At 45.4% G+C, this 17,857-nt stretch overlaps 1 protein-coding gene across 2 annotated transcripts in view; it reads right to left on the bottom strand.

The window, feature by feature from the left end:
- CD2AP (CD2 associated protein) overlaps window positions 1–17,857 on the bottom strand; it is a 119,798-nt gene that overhangs the window by 72,452 nt on the left and 29,489 nt on the right. For both annotated transcript variants that reach the window (XM_080666984.1, XM_080666983.1), the window contains exon 3: window positions 13,372–13,525. In XM_080666984.1, the coding sequence (XP_080523110.1) occupies window positions 13,372–13,525 (154 nt within the window). The remainder of the gene's footprint in view (window positions 1–13,371; window positions 13,526–17,857) is intronic.

A 17,857-nucleotide genomic window follows, 5' to 3' on the forward strand; every position in this document is an offset into this window, starting at 1 on the left:
CCATCTTTGGTTATAAGGGTTCTCCTAGCTAGGCTTCAATTGGTATTTCAGGATGGTTTTTCTATATTTTAGTTGTAATTCCAGTTTGGTACTGGGGGTTGGCGGGGGGGGGGGGGGGGGGAGAGGGGGCGGGGAATGTCAGTGTAGCTTCCACTTAATCTGCTGCCATCTTATAATTCCCACTGGCGGATTCTTGTATGTATTATGACCAGGGATCAAACCAGCAATCTTGGCATAGCGGGGCAACACTATAACCAACTGAGCTAACCAGCCAGTGCTGTCTTTTTTAAATTGAATTTATTAGGGTGACATTGGTTAGTGAAATTAGATAGGTTTCAGGTATACAATTATACAATACATTAATTTGTATACTGTTGTGTGTGTTTACCATGCCAAGTCAAGTCTCCTTTCATCATCATTTATCCCCCCTTTACCCTCTTTTACCTCCTTTCTCCCCCACTTCCCTCTGGCAATCTCTATACTGTTGTCTGTGTCCATGAGTCTTCCTTCTTATTTTTTGCTTTGCTTAATCCCTTTCCTTCTCACCCAGCCCCCAAACACTCCCCTCTGAGAGCTGCCCGTCTGTTTTCTGTATACATGAGTTTGTCTCCACTTTCTTAGTTTATTTTGTTCATTAGATTCTACATATAAGTGTTATCATATGGTACTTTTCTTTCTTTAACTGGCTTATTTTACTTTACATAATACTATTTGAAAGTAGTAACCAGCATTTTCTTATCACAAGTAATTTCCACATAGCTTTTCATATCTACAAACAATGTCAAGAAAGTTTTTATATTGATAATCCTATCTAAAAAAAGAGGGAATATGTTAATTGACCATCACTCTGTCACAAAGATGGCTGCACCCACAGCTGAGGCCACGTTCCCATAAGGAGCCTTAACGAGCAATCAGCAGGGACCTAGGGCTATGCCCTCCCTTATCCGGCGGGGCTTGACAGGGGATCTCAGGCCGTGTCCCCCACCTGGTGGGGCTTGATGGAGGACCTGAAGGCACGCCCCAGACCCGCTCTGGGCTAGGGGACCTCAGGCCACGCCCCCTGTCCTGGCACCGGGCCAGGGGACCTGAGGCTACACCCCCTGCCCTGCAGGGCTTGACAAGGGTGGGACTGGCCAGGTCTGGATCTAGCCCAATGGGGGCGGGGGGGCGGCCGGGTCTGTAGGTGGGGACTTGACTCTGGGTCCCATTGTGAGCCCCAGACTCTGACAGGAGGAAGGTTTTCATATACATTTTACTAATTTTCTTTCATCTTTGACACTTCCATTATAGAGAAAGGGCAAATAGCAATATTAAATTATTTCCCCTAATTAATCCCCTTTTAATCCAGCGCTTACTCACTAGTTTATAAATAAAACTATTAACAAGGAAGAGGATAAAGGCGATACAACAGGAGAAACCAAGATGGCGGCATAGGTAAACACCTAAACTGCTGCCTCGTACAACAATATCAAAACTACAACTAAAAGACAAAACAGACACCATCCAGAACCACAGGAAAGCTGGCTGAGTGGAAATTCTACAACTAGAAGAAAAGAGAAAAGCACATTGAGACTCAGAGGAGCTGCAAAAGGCTGAGGTCCGTAGACTCACACGTGGAGAGACGGGCGGCTGTGTGAACAGGCAGCTAATTGCGTGGGTCGCCTTCTAAAGCGGGAGGGAGACAAAAGCTCCTGACTGCACTGAACTCCAGTCCCGGGCGAGACGCTGGGAAACCAGACTCATTCGGGGGGAATCTGGACTGTCAGGAAAAGAGAAAGCACACTGAGACTCGGGAGCTGTGGAAGGCAGAGGTCTGGAGGCGCGCGCGTGCAGAGAGGACTGACCGCTGAATGCACGGGAGGCTGAGTGCACGGCTGGCTTTCTAAAGCGGGAGGGAGACAGAAGCTCCCGTCTGTGCTGAACTCCAGTTCCGGGCAAGTTTCTGGGAACCCCGACTCATTCGGGGAAAAACTGGACTGTCTGGCAGAGGGCCAAACTCGAGGGCGACTTTCTCTCAGAGGTGCTTGCAGCGATTACCAAGGGACACTGAGACCCAGGGGCCTCAGAGGGCAGGGCTGACATGAAACCAAGGCTGTCTGCTCCACTCTGAAACTCCGCCCCATCCAAGGTGAGCACAGAGGCTTTTGCAATTTTGCAAGTCTTGTCTCATAAGAGTGTCTCCAGCACATAAGTTCTCCCAGCGTAGACACAGCTGATCCTCACAGCCAATTGGCCTGGAGGTCAATTCCTCCCAGTGATACCAACAACAATTAAGACTTAACTACAACAAGGCTGAGCACGCAGTCCACAAAGGGGTGTACCAAGAGTGTCCACCTCAGTTAACTGGGGAGGCTGAGCCACTGTGCCCTAGAGGGCACCTACCACACAAAGCTATTCTACCAACTCAGGGAAGAAGCGAAAATGCAGAGACCAAGAAACAGATCACAAATGAAAGAAATGGAGGAAAACAAATGACTGGATATAGAGTTCAAAACCATGGTTATAAGGTTTTTCAAGAATTTCCTAGAAAAGGCCGATAAATTTAGCGAGACCCTCGAGGATATGAAAAAGGACCAACTAGAAATTACACATACACTGACTGAAATAAAAAATATTATACAGAGACCTAACAGCAGACTAGAGGACCACAAGAATCAAGCCAAAGATTTGAAATACAAAGAAGCAAAAAAAACACTCAGCCAGACAAGCAAAAAGAAAAAAGAATCCAAAAATTTGAAGATAGTGTAAGGAGCCTCTGGGACAACCTCTAGCATACCAACATCAGAATTATGGGGGTGCCAGAAGAAGACAGAGAGCAAGATACTGAAAACATATTGGAAGAAATAATGACCGAAAACTTCCCCCACCTGGTGAAAGAAATAGAGTTACAAGTCCAGGAAGCGCAGAGAACCCCAAACAAAAGGAATCCAAAGAGGACCACACCAAGACACATCATAATTAAAATGCCAAGAGCAAAAGACAAAGAGAGAATATTAAAAGCAGCAAGAGAAAAACAGTTAATTACCTACAAGGGAGCACCCATACGATTGTCAGCTGATTTCTCAACAGAAACTATGCAGGCCAGATGGGAGTGGCAAGAAATATTCAAAGTGATGAAAAGCAAGAACCTACAACCAAGATTACTCTACCCAGCAAAGCTATCATTCAGAATTGAAGGGCAGATAAAGAGCTTCACAGATAAGAAAAAGCTAAAGGAGTTCATCAACACCAAACCAGTATTATGTGAAATGCTGAAAGGTATTCTTTAAGAAGAGGAAGAAGAAGAAAAAGGTAAAGATAAAAATTATGAACAATAAATACATGTCTATCAACAAGTGAATCTAAAAAACAAGTGAATAAAAAATCTGATGAACAGAATAAACTGGTGAATATAATAGAATCAGGGGCATAGAAAGGGAGTGGACTGACAATTCTCAGGGGGAAAGGGGTGTGGGAGGTGCGGGAAGAGACTGTACAAAAATCATACACCTATGGATGAGGACAGTGGGGGGGAGGTAAGGGCAGAGGGTGGGGTGGGAACCGGGTGGAGGGGAGCTATGGGGGGGGGGGAAGAGAAACAATTTTAATAATCTGAACAATAAAGATTTATTAAATTTAAAAAAAAGGCGATACAACGAAGGCAGGGACATATTCCATGTCTTTTATGTACCACTACTATTCTAGGTCTTTCACAAACATCCTCCACACAGCAGACCATGAAAAATGTATTATCAGCCCTGGCCAGTTTGGCTGTGGATAGAGCATTGGCCTGCAGACCGCAGGGTCTCAGGTTCAATTCTGTTCAAAGGCATGTACCTCAGTTGCAGGCTCCTCCGTGTCCTGGGTCCTGGTTGGGGCATGCGTACGAGGCAACCAGTCTATGTGTTTCTCTCACATCGATGTTCCTCTCTGTCCTTCCCTCTCTCTTCCACTCTCTCTAAAATTCAATGGATAAAGTGTCCTCGGGTGAGGATTAAAAAAAAATAAGAAGAAAGAAAATGTATTATCATCATTTTACCAATGAGAAACAGAAACTCAGAAATTAACCTGTCCAAGACCGCAGAGCTAAAGAGAGGCAAAACTAGAATTACATCTAGTTCTGACTCAAGTGTTTTATCTTTCTACTATATCATTATGTTGTCTTCTTTACAGACAACAGTTCTTTAACATAGTTCATGCAGTCCAGTCATGTTAGATCCTTATTCCTTGAAAATACTATGTACTTGCTTCTCTCCAGAGGTCTAACAAAGGTAGCAATTCTACCTGGAACTCCATAACCCTCAAAGAAAACCATCAAAAGTTAAGAAACACATTGATTGAGTTATTTGTTATGTATATGGTGAATCTTCTGCAAAATTCTTTCTTACCCACATTCAATAAAAAATCACAACACCTGGGCCAGTGGTCGGCAAACTCATTAGTCAACGAGCCAAATATCAACAGTACAATGATTGAAGTTTTTTTTGAGAGCCAAATTTTTTAAACTTAAACTTTTTCTAACGCCACTTCTTCAAAACAGACTTGCCCAGGCCATGGTATTTTGTGGAAGAGCCACACTCAAGGGGCCAAAGAGCCGCATGTGGCTCATGAGCCGCAGTTTGCCGACCACTGACCTAGGCCATTAAAGAAAGATTCAAGCTGTTCAAGATTCTAGTTATATTGCTGAGATATACCACTTTATTTAAAACAATCAAAATCTTAGAAAATATTATCATTATCACCATTACAAAGCAAAAACTCATATGATTAGGGATGCAGTATCATGTCTACAATATACTTTCAACTGACTCAGCTGAAAATATGTATTTGTTTATTTATACATACAGATATAAAGCTAATTTGACAAAATGTAAACAGCAAACTTAGGTGCAGAGCATACCATGTTCACTGCACAATTATTCTTTCAACGTTTCCATAAAATTTTAAAATTTTCAAAATAAAATAGAAAGTTGGGAGGGAGGGTAGGGAAAAGATTAACCAAACAACTTATATGCATATATGCATAACTCATGGACACAGACAACAGTGCAGTGAAGGCCTTGGGAGAGGTTAAGAGCAGGGTGGAAGGGTTCAATGAGAGAAAAATAAATAAAATAAAATATGATGTCAGAAAAGAGACAGAACACCCTACCCCATTCGTCTGAGAGGCTGTAGCTGGGGAGGAGCCATCTGAATGGGTCTTTTTCCCCTTATGAGTCAGAATATTTTACTGTCAAAGAGCAGAGCCTGAACTAATATGCTCATTTTTTAAAAAATGTAAACTGCAAGATGTATTGTCAGTGACCGTATTTTGATAGTATTCAGAATTTTCATTACTTTCTCCAGTGCTTACTCAAAATCAGGAGGCATACTATTTACTACCAAATGTTTACTGGGAATGAAACAATGTGTAGATTGGCATTCTAGTCAACTAATTTTTCATGTAGCAACATCATTTCTTTCACCACAGCTACTAGTGATCTATCACTATCAACCTCGATGTATCTGTTTACATGCAAAAAAAGCACTTCTGTAGCATGAGTTCCCATTAATAAGGAATAGAAATTTACAGGCACTGATAACCTTCCCTCACACATGCTAAGTGTAGATTCTTATCTGACATCCATTTCTTCCACATATAAAGTGAAATATCTACTAATATTCCACAATTAATGTTAGAGTTGTGATGCTGAAAGATGTCAAATCTTTACTCTCTAAGTAAAATACTCTACACCATCCATTATCTTTGTGCCTGATTTTACAAGGATCTCAGAAGTAATGTGAGACTTGTATCTGTTTTGCTCTTCTATAACTTCAGCAACTTATAACAGTCAACTTTGTCCTGGAAAACATTATTCAATACTAGTTCTAGAAAATACCTGTTTGTTTGACTGAAGAAGTTATCATGCTTAACTTACACGCAGTTTCTTTCTTTCTATTTTTAAATATGTTTTTATTGATTTTTTTTTTTTTTTTTTAGAGGGAGAGGGAGACAGAAAGAGAAACATTGATGAGAGAGAAACATCAATCAGCTGCCTTCTGCAGGCCCTTCCTGGGGATGGAGCCCACAACCCTGATATGTGCCATGACCAGAATCAAACTGGCAATCTCTTGGTGCATAAGATGACACTCAACCAACTAGGCCACACCAGGCAGGGCACAAAGAAAATTTCAATGGCTTCATGACTAGACTTCACAAAAAAGGCAACACTTTTTGGCTTTAGAGACTATAAAAAAAAAGTAGCTAACAAATAGCTTCCAGATATTTAACATCATATTATCTATTTGAGCTTGTCCTTAGTTGCTTATTCAAAATTCAACACATCCAATTCACTTGTCTTGGCACACAGATTTAAACTGAATATTCACTCTGCAATGTTTATCACTATAAACTTTTACAAAATGGTTTTAAGGGTTGCTGTTTTTTTGTTATCCTCACGTGAGGATATTTTTTCCATCGATTTTTCTTGGTTTTTTTTAAATATATTTTATTGATTTTTTACAGAGAGGAAGGGAGAGGGATAGAGAGTTAGAAACATCGATGAGAGAGAAACATCAATCAGCTGCCTCCTGCACACCTACTGGGGATGTGCCCGCAACCAAGGTACATGCCCTTGACCGGAATCGAACCTGGGACCTTTCAGTCTGCATGCTGACGCTTTATCCACTGAGCTAAACCGGTTAGGGCTCTTGTTGTTGTTGTTAATGCTCACCCGAGGATACTTTTTCATTGATTTTTAGAGAGAGTGGAAGGGAGGAGGAGGGAAAGGAGGGAGGGGGAGAGGGAGAGAAACATTCACGTGAAAGAGACACATTGATTGGTTGCTTCCCAAACACGCCCTGACCAAGGCCAGGATTCTAGCCTGCAAATGAGGTACTGGTCCTTAACAGGAATCAAACCTTGGACCCTTTGGTGCGCAGGTCAACTATCCACTGAGCCAAACCGACCAGGGTTCCACTGCTTTTCAGAGAGTGAAGGGGAGGAGTGCAGGGAGAGGAACATCGATGTGAGAGAGACAGAGCAACTGGTTGCCCCTTGCATATGCCCAGACCAGAGGTGGAGAGTGAACCCACAACCCAGGTACATGCCCTTGACCGGGAATCAAACCTGCGACTCTTTGGTGTGCAGGTCAACACTCTAACCATTTAACCACAGTGGCCAGGGCTTAAGGTGTGATTTCTTAAAATTACATTTTATTGGTTAGCAGCGTGAACTGTTATTTAACACTAGAGGCCTGGTGCACGAAATTCGTGTGTGTGTGTGTGTGTGTGTGTGTGTAGTGGGGGAGCAGTAGGGGAGTGTCCTTCAGCCCAGCCTGCTCCCTCTCGAAATCCGGTACCCCTCAGGGGATGTCCAATGGCCAGTTTAGAGGTTAGAAAAAAAAGCCTTGTGAGAGAAAAAAATCAAAACAAAACAGAGGCCACTCCAGCAAGGGTGGGTTCTGAGGAGCTAGGGTTAACATTCTGAGTGAATATTTGCCATGCCAGGGAAGAAGGGAGGAAGGAGTGACTGAGAGAGAGAGGGAGAGAGAGAGGGGAGGAGAGAGAGAGAGAGAGAGAGAGAGAGAGAGAGAGAGAGTGAGTTTGTGTGTGTGTGTGAAAGACACACACACACCCCCAAAGACTCAAGACTCTTTTGTTCTAAAGCACAAAACTTAGCTTTTCCCACATTTATCACATGTCTAAACACAAACCATCATGTACTTCAAGCAACATGTATTAGGGAAGAAGTGAGTTAACTCCTCTCGTCCCCCAGCTGAAGCTCCTCAGGGGCTTGCCTCTTTGAGAATCCACATTTATCTCTTGGCGCATGGGAAGTTAGGGAGCGCAGCATTATCCTGGGAGGGGAAGGTCCTGGGGACTGCACCGTGGTATCGCCCCAAGTTTCATTTCCTCACACTCCTGGGTTGCTTTCCACCCTACCACTGATCCAGTTAATGGGGTCGGAGGTCTGCAGCTGGACGCCTCCAGGTGGAGAGAGCACTGGGGGCCGGGTGGTCCAGCTCCGAGGCCGCCTGTGGGCAGCAGCTCAAGGTGCTCTGCCCTGCTGCGCCAGGCTCAATCCAACTGGGAGTAGGGAGAGATTGCGTGGCTCTGCAGCAGGCAGCTCCGCAGCTAGCACCTTTGAATTGCATGCTGCTGGGGGGAAAAGAAAAGCCTCCCCAGAAAGAGGTTTTTTTAAAAGCCTTCAGGGACCAGGAGGTTAGCTGGCCAGGGCCATCCTTCCCCTGGCTGCCAGCTGCTGGCCCCACGCCCCAGCCACACCCACCTTGGCCTGGTGCCGCCTGCCAAGCACCCCTGATTCTCCATTCCCCATCAGGAGGTTGGCCAGTAGGCCCTGATCAGGCAATCGGGGTGGTCAGTATGAGTCATAGCGACCAGTTGTTCTGGTCGTTCGGTCATTCAGCCGTAACAGTCGCTTAAGCTTTTATATATATAGATTGCAATGAACCACTTTTTAAAACTAGTCTATTTTGTGATTGAAGGATATGATGCAAACTAACAATAAGAAAAATCAGATTAAAAAAAAAACACATAAGCTTGCTTTTCCTGGAAAAGTAATCTGAAAGCAAAAATAACCTGCATCCTGTTTTAAATGTTAGCTAGCACCAAATGACCAATTTAGTCCTTCTGGCACAGGAACTTAAAAACTAGTTATAGAAGATCCTTAGGAAAAAACCTAAGCTTCCTGGCACCAATGACATAATGGGGTTTTTTTCTTTCTTACAAAAAAAAAAGGAATTACGACCCATATAAGGAAGATAAAATTTAGTGTGTCTTTTCCTATCCCAGTGGTCGGCAAACTGTGGCTCGAGAGCCACATGCGGCTCTTTGGCCTCTTGAGTGTGGCTCTTCCACAAAATACCACGGCCTGGGCGAGTCTATTTTGAAGAAGTGGCGTTAGAAGAAGTTTAAGTTTAAAACATTTGGCTCTCAAAAGAAATTTCAATCGTTGTACTGTTGATATTTGTCTCTGTTGACTAATGAATTTGCCAACCACTGTCCTATCCTATCTAATAAAGAGGGAATATGCAAATTGATCATCACTCCGTCACAATGATGGCTGCACCCACAGCTGAAGCCAAGTTCCCATAAGGAGCCTTAATGAGCAATCAGCAGGGACCTGAGGCTACGCCCTCCCTTGCCCCCAGGGGGCTTGACAGGGGACCTCAGGCCATGCCCCCTGCCCTGGCATCAAGCTGGGGGACCTCAGGCCACGCCCCCCACCCCAGTGCCAGGCCAGGGGACCTGAGGCCATGCCCCCCACCTGGCAGGGCTTGACAGGGGTCCTCAAGGTGTGCTTCCCATCCTGTCCTGATGCTGGGCTAGAGGACCTCAGGCTTCCCCCCCTACCCCAGCGCCAGGCCTGGGGACTTCAGGCTGGGCCCCCCACCAGGTGGGGCCTGGCAGGGGACTTCAGGCTGCGCCCCCCTCCCTGCTGGGCTTGATGGGGGACCTCAGGCCACTTCCCCTGCCCCAGCACCGGGCCAGGGGACCTGAGGCTGCGCCCCCCTGCCTGGCTGGGCTTGACAGGGGACCTCAGGCTGTGCCCCCAACCCAGCGGGGCTTGACAGTGGACCTCAAGGTGCACCCCCAGTGTTGGGTTGGGGGAACTCAGGCTGTGCCCCCCACCAGGTGGGGCTTGACAGGGGACTTCAGGCTGCACCCCCCACCCCAGCACCAGGCCGGGGGACCTCAGACCGCACCCCCCGCCTCAGCACTGGGCCAGGGGACCTGAGGCTGCGCCCCCCTGCCTGGCTGGGCTTGACAGGGGACCTAAGGCCGTGCCCCCCACCCAGCGGGGCTTGACAGGGGACCTCAAGGTGCACCTCCAGTGCTGGGTCAGGGGAACTCAGGCCATGCCCCCCGCCCAGCAGGGCTTGACGGGGGACCTCAAGGCATGCCCCCCGCCCTGGTCTGGGCTGGGGGACCTCAGGACTCGCCCCCCACCCCGGCGCCAGACTAGGGGACCTGAGGCCATGCCCCCACCCAGCAGGGCTTGACGGGGGACCTCAAGGTGCGCTTTCTGTCCTGGTGCTGGGCTAGGGGCCTCAGTCTGCTCCCCCCACCCCAGCACCAGGCCAGGGGACCTCAGGCCGCGCCCCCCCCCCCACCAGGTGGGGCTTGACAGGGGACTTCAGGCCACACTTCCCACCCCGGCATGGTCCAGGGGACCTGAGGCTGCGGCCCCCTGCCTGGCGGAGCTTGACAGGGGACCTCAGGCCATGCTCCCCACCCAGCGGGGCTTGACAGGGGACCTCAAGGTGCACCCCCAGTGCTGGGTTGGGGGAACTCAGGCCACGCCCCCTGCCCAGCGGGGCTTGACAGGGGACCTGAGGCTGCGCCCCCCCTGCCAGTGGGGCTTGACGGGGGACCTGAGGCTGCACCCCCTCCCGGTGCCAGGCTGGGGGACCTGAGGCTGTGCCCCTCCACCTGGCGGGGCTTGATGGGGGACCTCAGGCCATGCCTCCCACCCAGCGGGGCTTGACAGGGGATCCCAGTCCATGTCTCCCATTTGGCGGGGCTTGATGGAGGACCTCAAGGCATGCCCCCTGACCTGGTCTGGGCTGGGGGATCTGAGGCTACGCCCCCTGCCGGGTGGGGCTTGACAAGGGTGGGACTGGCTGGGTCTGGATCTATCCCAATGGCAGGGGGGCTGGTTGGGTCTGGGTCTCATACGATTTTGAGGCGCACGTGGGGGGGGGGGGGGCCAGGGACTTGACTCTGGGTCCTGTGGTGCACCCCAGACTCTGACAGGAGGAAGGTTTTCATATGCATTTTACTAATTTTCTTTCATCTCTGACACTTTTATTATAGAGAAAGGGCAAATAGCAATATTAAATTATTTCCTCTAATTAATCCCTTTTTAATGTGCACGAATTTCGTGCACTGGGCCACTAGTCCTATCTAATAAAGAGGGAATATGCTAATTGACCATCACTCCGTCACAAAGATGGCTGCTCCCACAGCTGAAGCCAAGTTCCCATAACAAGCCTTAATGAGCAATCAGCATGAACCTGAGGCTACGCCCTCCCCCGCCCCTGTGGGGCTTGACAGGGGACCTCAGGCCACGCCCCCTGCCCAGCGGGGCTTGATGGGGGACCTCAAGGTACGCTTCCCATCCTGGTGCTGGGCTAGGGGACCTCAGGCCAGACCCCCCGCCCCAGCACTGAGCCAGGGGACCTGAGGCTGCGCCTCCCTGCATGGCTGGGCTTGACAGGGGACCTCAGGCCACCCCCCACCCAGCAGGGCTTGACAGGGGACCTGAGGCTGCACCCCCCTACGAGTGGGGCTTGATGGGGGACCTCAGGTCATGTCCCCCACCTGGGGGGGCTGGACGGGGGACCTCAAGCCACGCTCCCCACCCCGGTCTGGGCTGGGAGACCTCAGGCCATGCCCCCCCATCCTGGCGCCGGGCCATAGGACCTGAGGCTATGTCCCCTGCCCAGCAGCGCTTGACATGGGTAGGACTGGCCGGGTCTGGATCTAACCCAATGGGGGCGGGGGTGGCCGGGTCTGGGTCTCATGCAATTTTGAGGTGCATGTGGGTGAGCGGGGACTTGACTCTGGGTCCCGTGGTGCGCCCCTGACTCTGACAGGAGGAAGGTTTTCATATACATTTTACTAATTTTCTTTCATCTCTGACACTTCTATTATAGAGAAAGGGTAAATAGCAATATTAAATTATTTCCTCTAATTAATCCTCTTTTAATGTGCACGAATTTCGTGCACCGGGCCACTAAGGAGATAAAATAAAATACTCATAACCTTAAAACCCTTTGTCTAGCCTTCACTTAAGAAGAAACTTGTCTCTTTATAGCTCAGTAAAGCTAAAGAAAGTGGTAAGTGAATTTTAGAGTAGGCAGAAGTCATAAATATTCCTTCTGTGGGCCTAAAAATTCTCCTTGTGCACAGAAATTCTACATAGAGCTTCACCTGTACGATGTAGACACTCTGTTAATTGTCCCCAATCTCCAAACAAACAGAATTTCAGAATTCAGGACAATTAAAACTACTGAAACTCTCCATCTTCAGCCAGTGCACTGAAAAGAGTACAGGTAATATCTAAATATGGTTTGTACATTGCATTTACTGGGATACAAAGAACACATATAACGCTTTTATTGATCTGTCTCAGTGTCATAAAATCTGTTGCTTTTTTTTATGAAAATCTGGTTTTATTTTATGAAAGTAATCAAAGGGTAATATAACCCAGAAAGTACAGGTTTCCCTAAACTTCAGACAGTAGCATAGAAAGTAACAGGTTGAGATATAAGGAGACTATAGAAGTCATACATTTTTCTTACATTTGTGAAATGTATGTAAATATAATTTGTTTACAGTAGAGTACTTGGTACTGCAAGAGATTTGAAGACCACAATATCAAAGAAACTAATCTAAGATAAATGTACTTGAACACTAATTTACTACTTATTAAATTAAATTGAACAAAGTAATTAGTAATCAATCTCTCAAGGAGTTTCCGGTTTTACTACATTAAAATGCTATCTGCTCCCATAAATGTTGCACTTCTTTGTACATGTTTAATACTTTCTGGTACAGTCTTTCTCAAGATGTCAAGCTCTTTGAGAACAGCAATATTATCCATCTTTTTCTAACACTTTCTCACCAGCAACAAAATAAAATGCAAGAGTTTCAGGGTGGGGAACATCTGGCCCGTGGGCTGTATAAGGCCCAAGAAATCACTTGGTCTAGCCCTGCCAAGGCATTAGGAGTGAGTTAATTAAATGTTTGACCAAATATAGCAGGCTAATTTTTAAGTTTATAATTTTGTATGGCCTGCAAATGATATTATAAATATCCAAATGGCCCTTGGCAGAAAAAAGGTTCCCCACCACTGGTTTAAATGATCTGTTCTAAGGTAATAAGACAAACTCCAACTCATGTCTGATTTCAAATGTGGTGCTGTCTCTCTATGCTAAACTGTTCTCCTAACATTTGCAGAGTACCAAATATTTAAAAGGCACTCTCTTGGGGCAATCACCTTGAAAAACTGAATGTTTATGTTCAGATGTCTAACCACTAAGGAAACAGACTATCAAAATTCTTGCATCTACCTATACTGCTTAAGGATAAGCAGACACTTAAGCATTTCAGTAAATAAATGATATTAAAATAAATTTAAGGGAAAGTGTTAACAAGTCAACAGAGCCTATAACAATAATAAGAAAACAATTCCCACATATAGTTGTCAGCAACTGATATAAAGAATTGTACATGGGCCAGGAACTGGTAACATGAGAGTAAGTGAGAAGTTTCTCCACTCAGCTGCAAAAGGTTGAGCTAATTTTTCATAACATAATTTATGAACAGCTACAAGACATCCTTCTATTTTGATTCAATTTAAAAGTAAAGGAATTATTTACATACTTTTCTTAATGTTTTTACTTGGTGGATGTGGCTGAATTCCTCCAGCTGGAAGTCCATAGGTGCTTATTCGTTGTACAAGACTTGCTACATTCCCATGTCTTTCCCGTCTGATGGGCAAATTGTCATCCTTGGATTCTGTTTCTCTCTTAATTTCCTATAAAAGGGAAAATTAGGAAATAGGCAAATTAAGTTATATTTTATTAAATTATCTATTATAAAATGCCAAAACATAGGTAAGTGATCTATAATAATAAAAGTGTAATATGCTGATTAGACTGGACAGCCAAACGACTTTCCCGATGTCCTTCTGGACAAAACTGCTCCGGGGCAGGCGAGCAGTTAGGGGCAATCAGGCAGGCAGTCAAAATGGTTAGGGGCAATCAGGCAGGCAGGTGAGTGGTTAGAGGTGATCAGGCAGGCAGAGTAGTTAGGGGCGATCAGGCAAGCAGGCAGAGTGGTTAGGGGCAATCAGGCAGGCAGGCGAGCAGTTAGAGGCGATCAGGCAGGCAGGCAGAGTGGTTGGGGCAATCAGGCAGGCAGAGTGGTTAGGGGTGATCAGGCAGGCAGGCAGAGGTGGGTAGGGGTGATCAGGCAGGCAGGCAGAGTGGTTAGGGGCGATCAGACAGGCAGGCAGGCAAGTGGTTAGGAACCAGCGGTCCTGGATTGCGAGAGGTATGTCTGACTGCCCCCGAAGGGTCCTGGATTGCGAGAGGGTGCAGGCCGGGCTGAGGGGACCCGTCACCCCGTGCATGAATTTCATGCACCAGGCCTCTAGTTATTATATAAAACATGATATCAAAAGTTTTCAAACCTTTTCTCTACCCACACAAATTTAAAGAATGCAATGCACTTCAGTGGCTTACTATGAGTTTAGGTCTTATCAGAATTGGAGATATACGTAAAGAAAAGGAGGCTGAAACCCCACCTCCACCCCAACATACACATGGCACCCTGAAATACATAAACAAACAATGACAAACAATAATTCTAAGTCAGGGGTGGACAAACTTTTTCTATAAAGGTTCAAATAATAAAATACTTTAGATTTGTGGGCCATTCAATCTCTGTTGAAACAATGGACTCTGCTATTTGAAGTGTAGAAGCAGCCACATACTTAAATGAATGAACATAACTATCCACCAACAAAATTTTATTTATGGATACTAAAATTTCAATTTTATATAACTTCACAATGTCATTAAATGTCATGCTTCCTTTGGTTTTCTCCCTCCCCCCATTTATAAAATTTTTAGCTAGCATTCTTGGCTCATGGACTTTACAAAAACAGGAGGCATTCAGATTTGGCCAATGGGCCATAGTTTAATGAACCATGTTTTAAGTCAGAGGCTAACAGAAGATATGCAAACCTTCATGAAAAGAAGTGTAAGAGAAAAGGGAACTTATGCCATGTTCAGTGATTTTAAAAACTCAGTATCACAAAAATATCAAATCTTCCTAAAACTGATGTAATGATGCAATGCAATTTCAAAAATATCACACAGATTTAGGAGAGCAATTTAATAAACAGGTTCTAAATTTGTATAGAAGAACAAAAGGTCAAGAACAGCCAGAATACTTCAGGGAAAATAAAGTGAGGGGATTTTTTTCTTTTTTACTAAGATATAGAGAAAAACTACGTGACACACTATAAATTAGTACAGTACTGGCATAAAAACAGACATACTAATAAATGAAACAAAATAAAAGTCCATAAAAAAACAAACTTGATTTATGATAGACAAAAAGTAAGAAAAAATAGATTCTTAAAATACATAGTACTTGTAAAACTAATGTTCCCTATTTAGGGTGTAGGGAATGAAACTGGACTCCTAACCTCACACATTTAATATTAAAATTTAACAGTTTCTGTTCATTACTTAGCATTAAAAAAAGTGAATCACAAACCCGAAGATATGTTTCACATACAAAGTTAACAAAATTTCTATCTCTAGGTGTTTGTGTCTACCACAATGTTAACCAGTTGTTACTCTCTAACTAGTAGGATTTCAGGTGATTTTGACTCCTTTGTACTATACAAAAGTGTTTGATGCTTGCTTTTGTTTTCTTTTAAACAATGAATATTGTCTTTCAATCTGAATAAAAGTTTTTCATTTTGGGAAAACTGTGAAAGTTGGTGGAGAATTGTGAAAAATTATTAAAGTACAAATTACAGAAGACAAAATGCTTTATAATATAGATGCTTCATTCTTATGGTAATTCATTTAAGGAAAAATACTTCAATTTACTATTAATAGCACATGACATATCAACATTTGAAAACCTTACAGTTTTCAAACTGCACTAAGTATTTTTCAAACATAAAATCTATGTGAAAACTGGTAGTTTACAAACTCAACATGCCAAAGAGTATTCATTTTGGATTCTCCAGTCTCATGAGCTACCTAGGTTTTAATAAAAAGCCGTACCTCTGAGAGCTATTGTTGCTTTTTAGTACAAAAGTCCAAGAACTTAGGTGGACATTCAAATCTTCTTCTTCTAGGAAAGTAAAGTTAGTTTAACTTAATATGATTAAGTACAGAATCAGGCCCTAGCCAGTTTGGCTCAGTGGATAAAGCACCGCCTGCGGACTGAAGGGTCCCGGGTTTATTCTGATCAAGGGCACAAGCCCAGGTTGCAGGCTCAATCCCCAGTAGGGGGCATGCAGGAGGCAGTGGATCAATGATTCTCTCTCATCCTTGATGTTTCTATCTCTCTCCCTCTCCTTTCCTCTCTGAAATCAATAAACATATGTAAAAATAAGTAAATAAAAGTACAGGATCAAGAGACAGCTGACTTGGGTATGAATTCTGGCATTATCCTCTTTACTAGTTATATAATTTTGGTTACTTAAGTTATTTTTTAAATAGAAATTATGTGAATAAATATATTTGAGACAATGTTTCCCATTTCTAAAAAATTAATTTACAACATATTGCTCAAGATCTAGAAACATTTGAAGGGCCTTCAAAATTCTTTGAAACATAATCACATCCATGAATATTAGATACTAGTGGCCTGGTGCACGAAATTCGGGCACATTAAAAGGGTAATTAGAGGAAATAATTTAATATTGCTATTTGCCCTTTCTCTATAATAGAAGTGTCAGAGATGAAAGAAAATTAGTAAAATGTATATGAAAACCTTCTTCCTGTCAGAGTCTGGCACACCAACGGGACCCAGAGTCAAGTCCCCGCCCACCCACATGTGCCTCAAAATCTCGTGAGACCCAGACTTGGCCAGCCCCCCCCCCCCCATTGGGATAGATCCAGACCTGGCTAGTCCCACCCTTGTCAAGCCAGGCAGGGAACATAGCCTCAGGTCCCCTGGCCCGGCGCCAGGACGGGGGACGTGGCCTGAAGTCCCCCAGCCCAGACCGGGGTGGGGGGTGTGCCTTGAGGTCCCCCATCAAGCCCCGCCAGGTGTGAGACATGACCTGAGATCCCCTGTCAAGCCCCGCTGGGTGGGGGGCATGGCTTGAGGTCCCCTGTTAAGCCCCACCTGGTGGAAGACATGGTCTGAGGTCTCCTGGCCTGGCACTGGGGCAGGGAAAGCAGCCTGAGGTCACCTAGCCCAGCACCAGGACGGGAAGCGCACCTTGAGGTCCCCTGTCAAGCCCTGCCAGGTGTGGAAGGTGGCCTGAGGTCCCCTGTCAAGCCCCATGGGGGCGGGGGAGGGCATAGCCTCAGGTTCCTGCTGATTGCTTGTTGAGGCTCCTTATAGGAACTTGGCCTCAGCTGTGGGTGCAGCCATCTTTGTGATGGAGTGATGGTTAATTAGCATATCCCCTCTTTATTAGATAGGATAATAAATTTGAGGGCAAAATATATAAAATGAAAGGGAGAAGCAAACTATTATACACACACACACACACACACACACACACACACACACACACACACACACATATACACACAGTCTACCCTACACAGGGAAAACTCAGGTTCCAAATACAAAGTGCCAATTAAGATATTATCACAAGTACCAAGTGACCTCCAGGCTATAAGCAAAATTACAAATAAAGTTTACACTGGGCTTCTCCTCCACCTTTTTCTGATTCTATCTACCACCAGGCACCTACTTCCTTTCTTCCTTTCTTCCTTTCTTCCTCCTCTTCCTCCCCTCCCCTCCCCTCCCCTCCCCTCCCCTCCCTCCCTCCCTCCCTCCCTCCCTCCCTCCCTCCCTCCCTCCCTCCCTCCCTCCCTCCCTCCCTCCCTCCCTCCCTCCCTCCCTCCCTCCCTCCCTCCCTCCCTTCCTTCCTTCCTTCCTTCCTTCCTTTCTCTATCCCTCCCTCCCTTTCTCCCCTTCCTCCTCCTCTCTCACCAACCTACCCAGTGGTCGGCAAACTCATTAGTCAACAAAGACAAATATCAACAGTACAATGACTGAAATTTCTTTTGAAAGCCAAATTTTTTAAACTTAAACTTCTTCTAATGCCACTTCATTAAAATACTCGCCCAGGCCGTGGTATTTTGTGGAAGAGGCACAT

Source organism: Plecotus auritus (genome assembly GCF_963455305.1).
Source record: "Plecotus auritus genome assembly, chromosome: 4".
NCBI lineage: Eukaryota > Metazoa > Chordata > Mammalia > Chiroptera > Vespertilionidae > Plecotus > Plecotus auritus.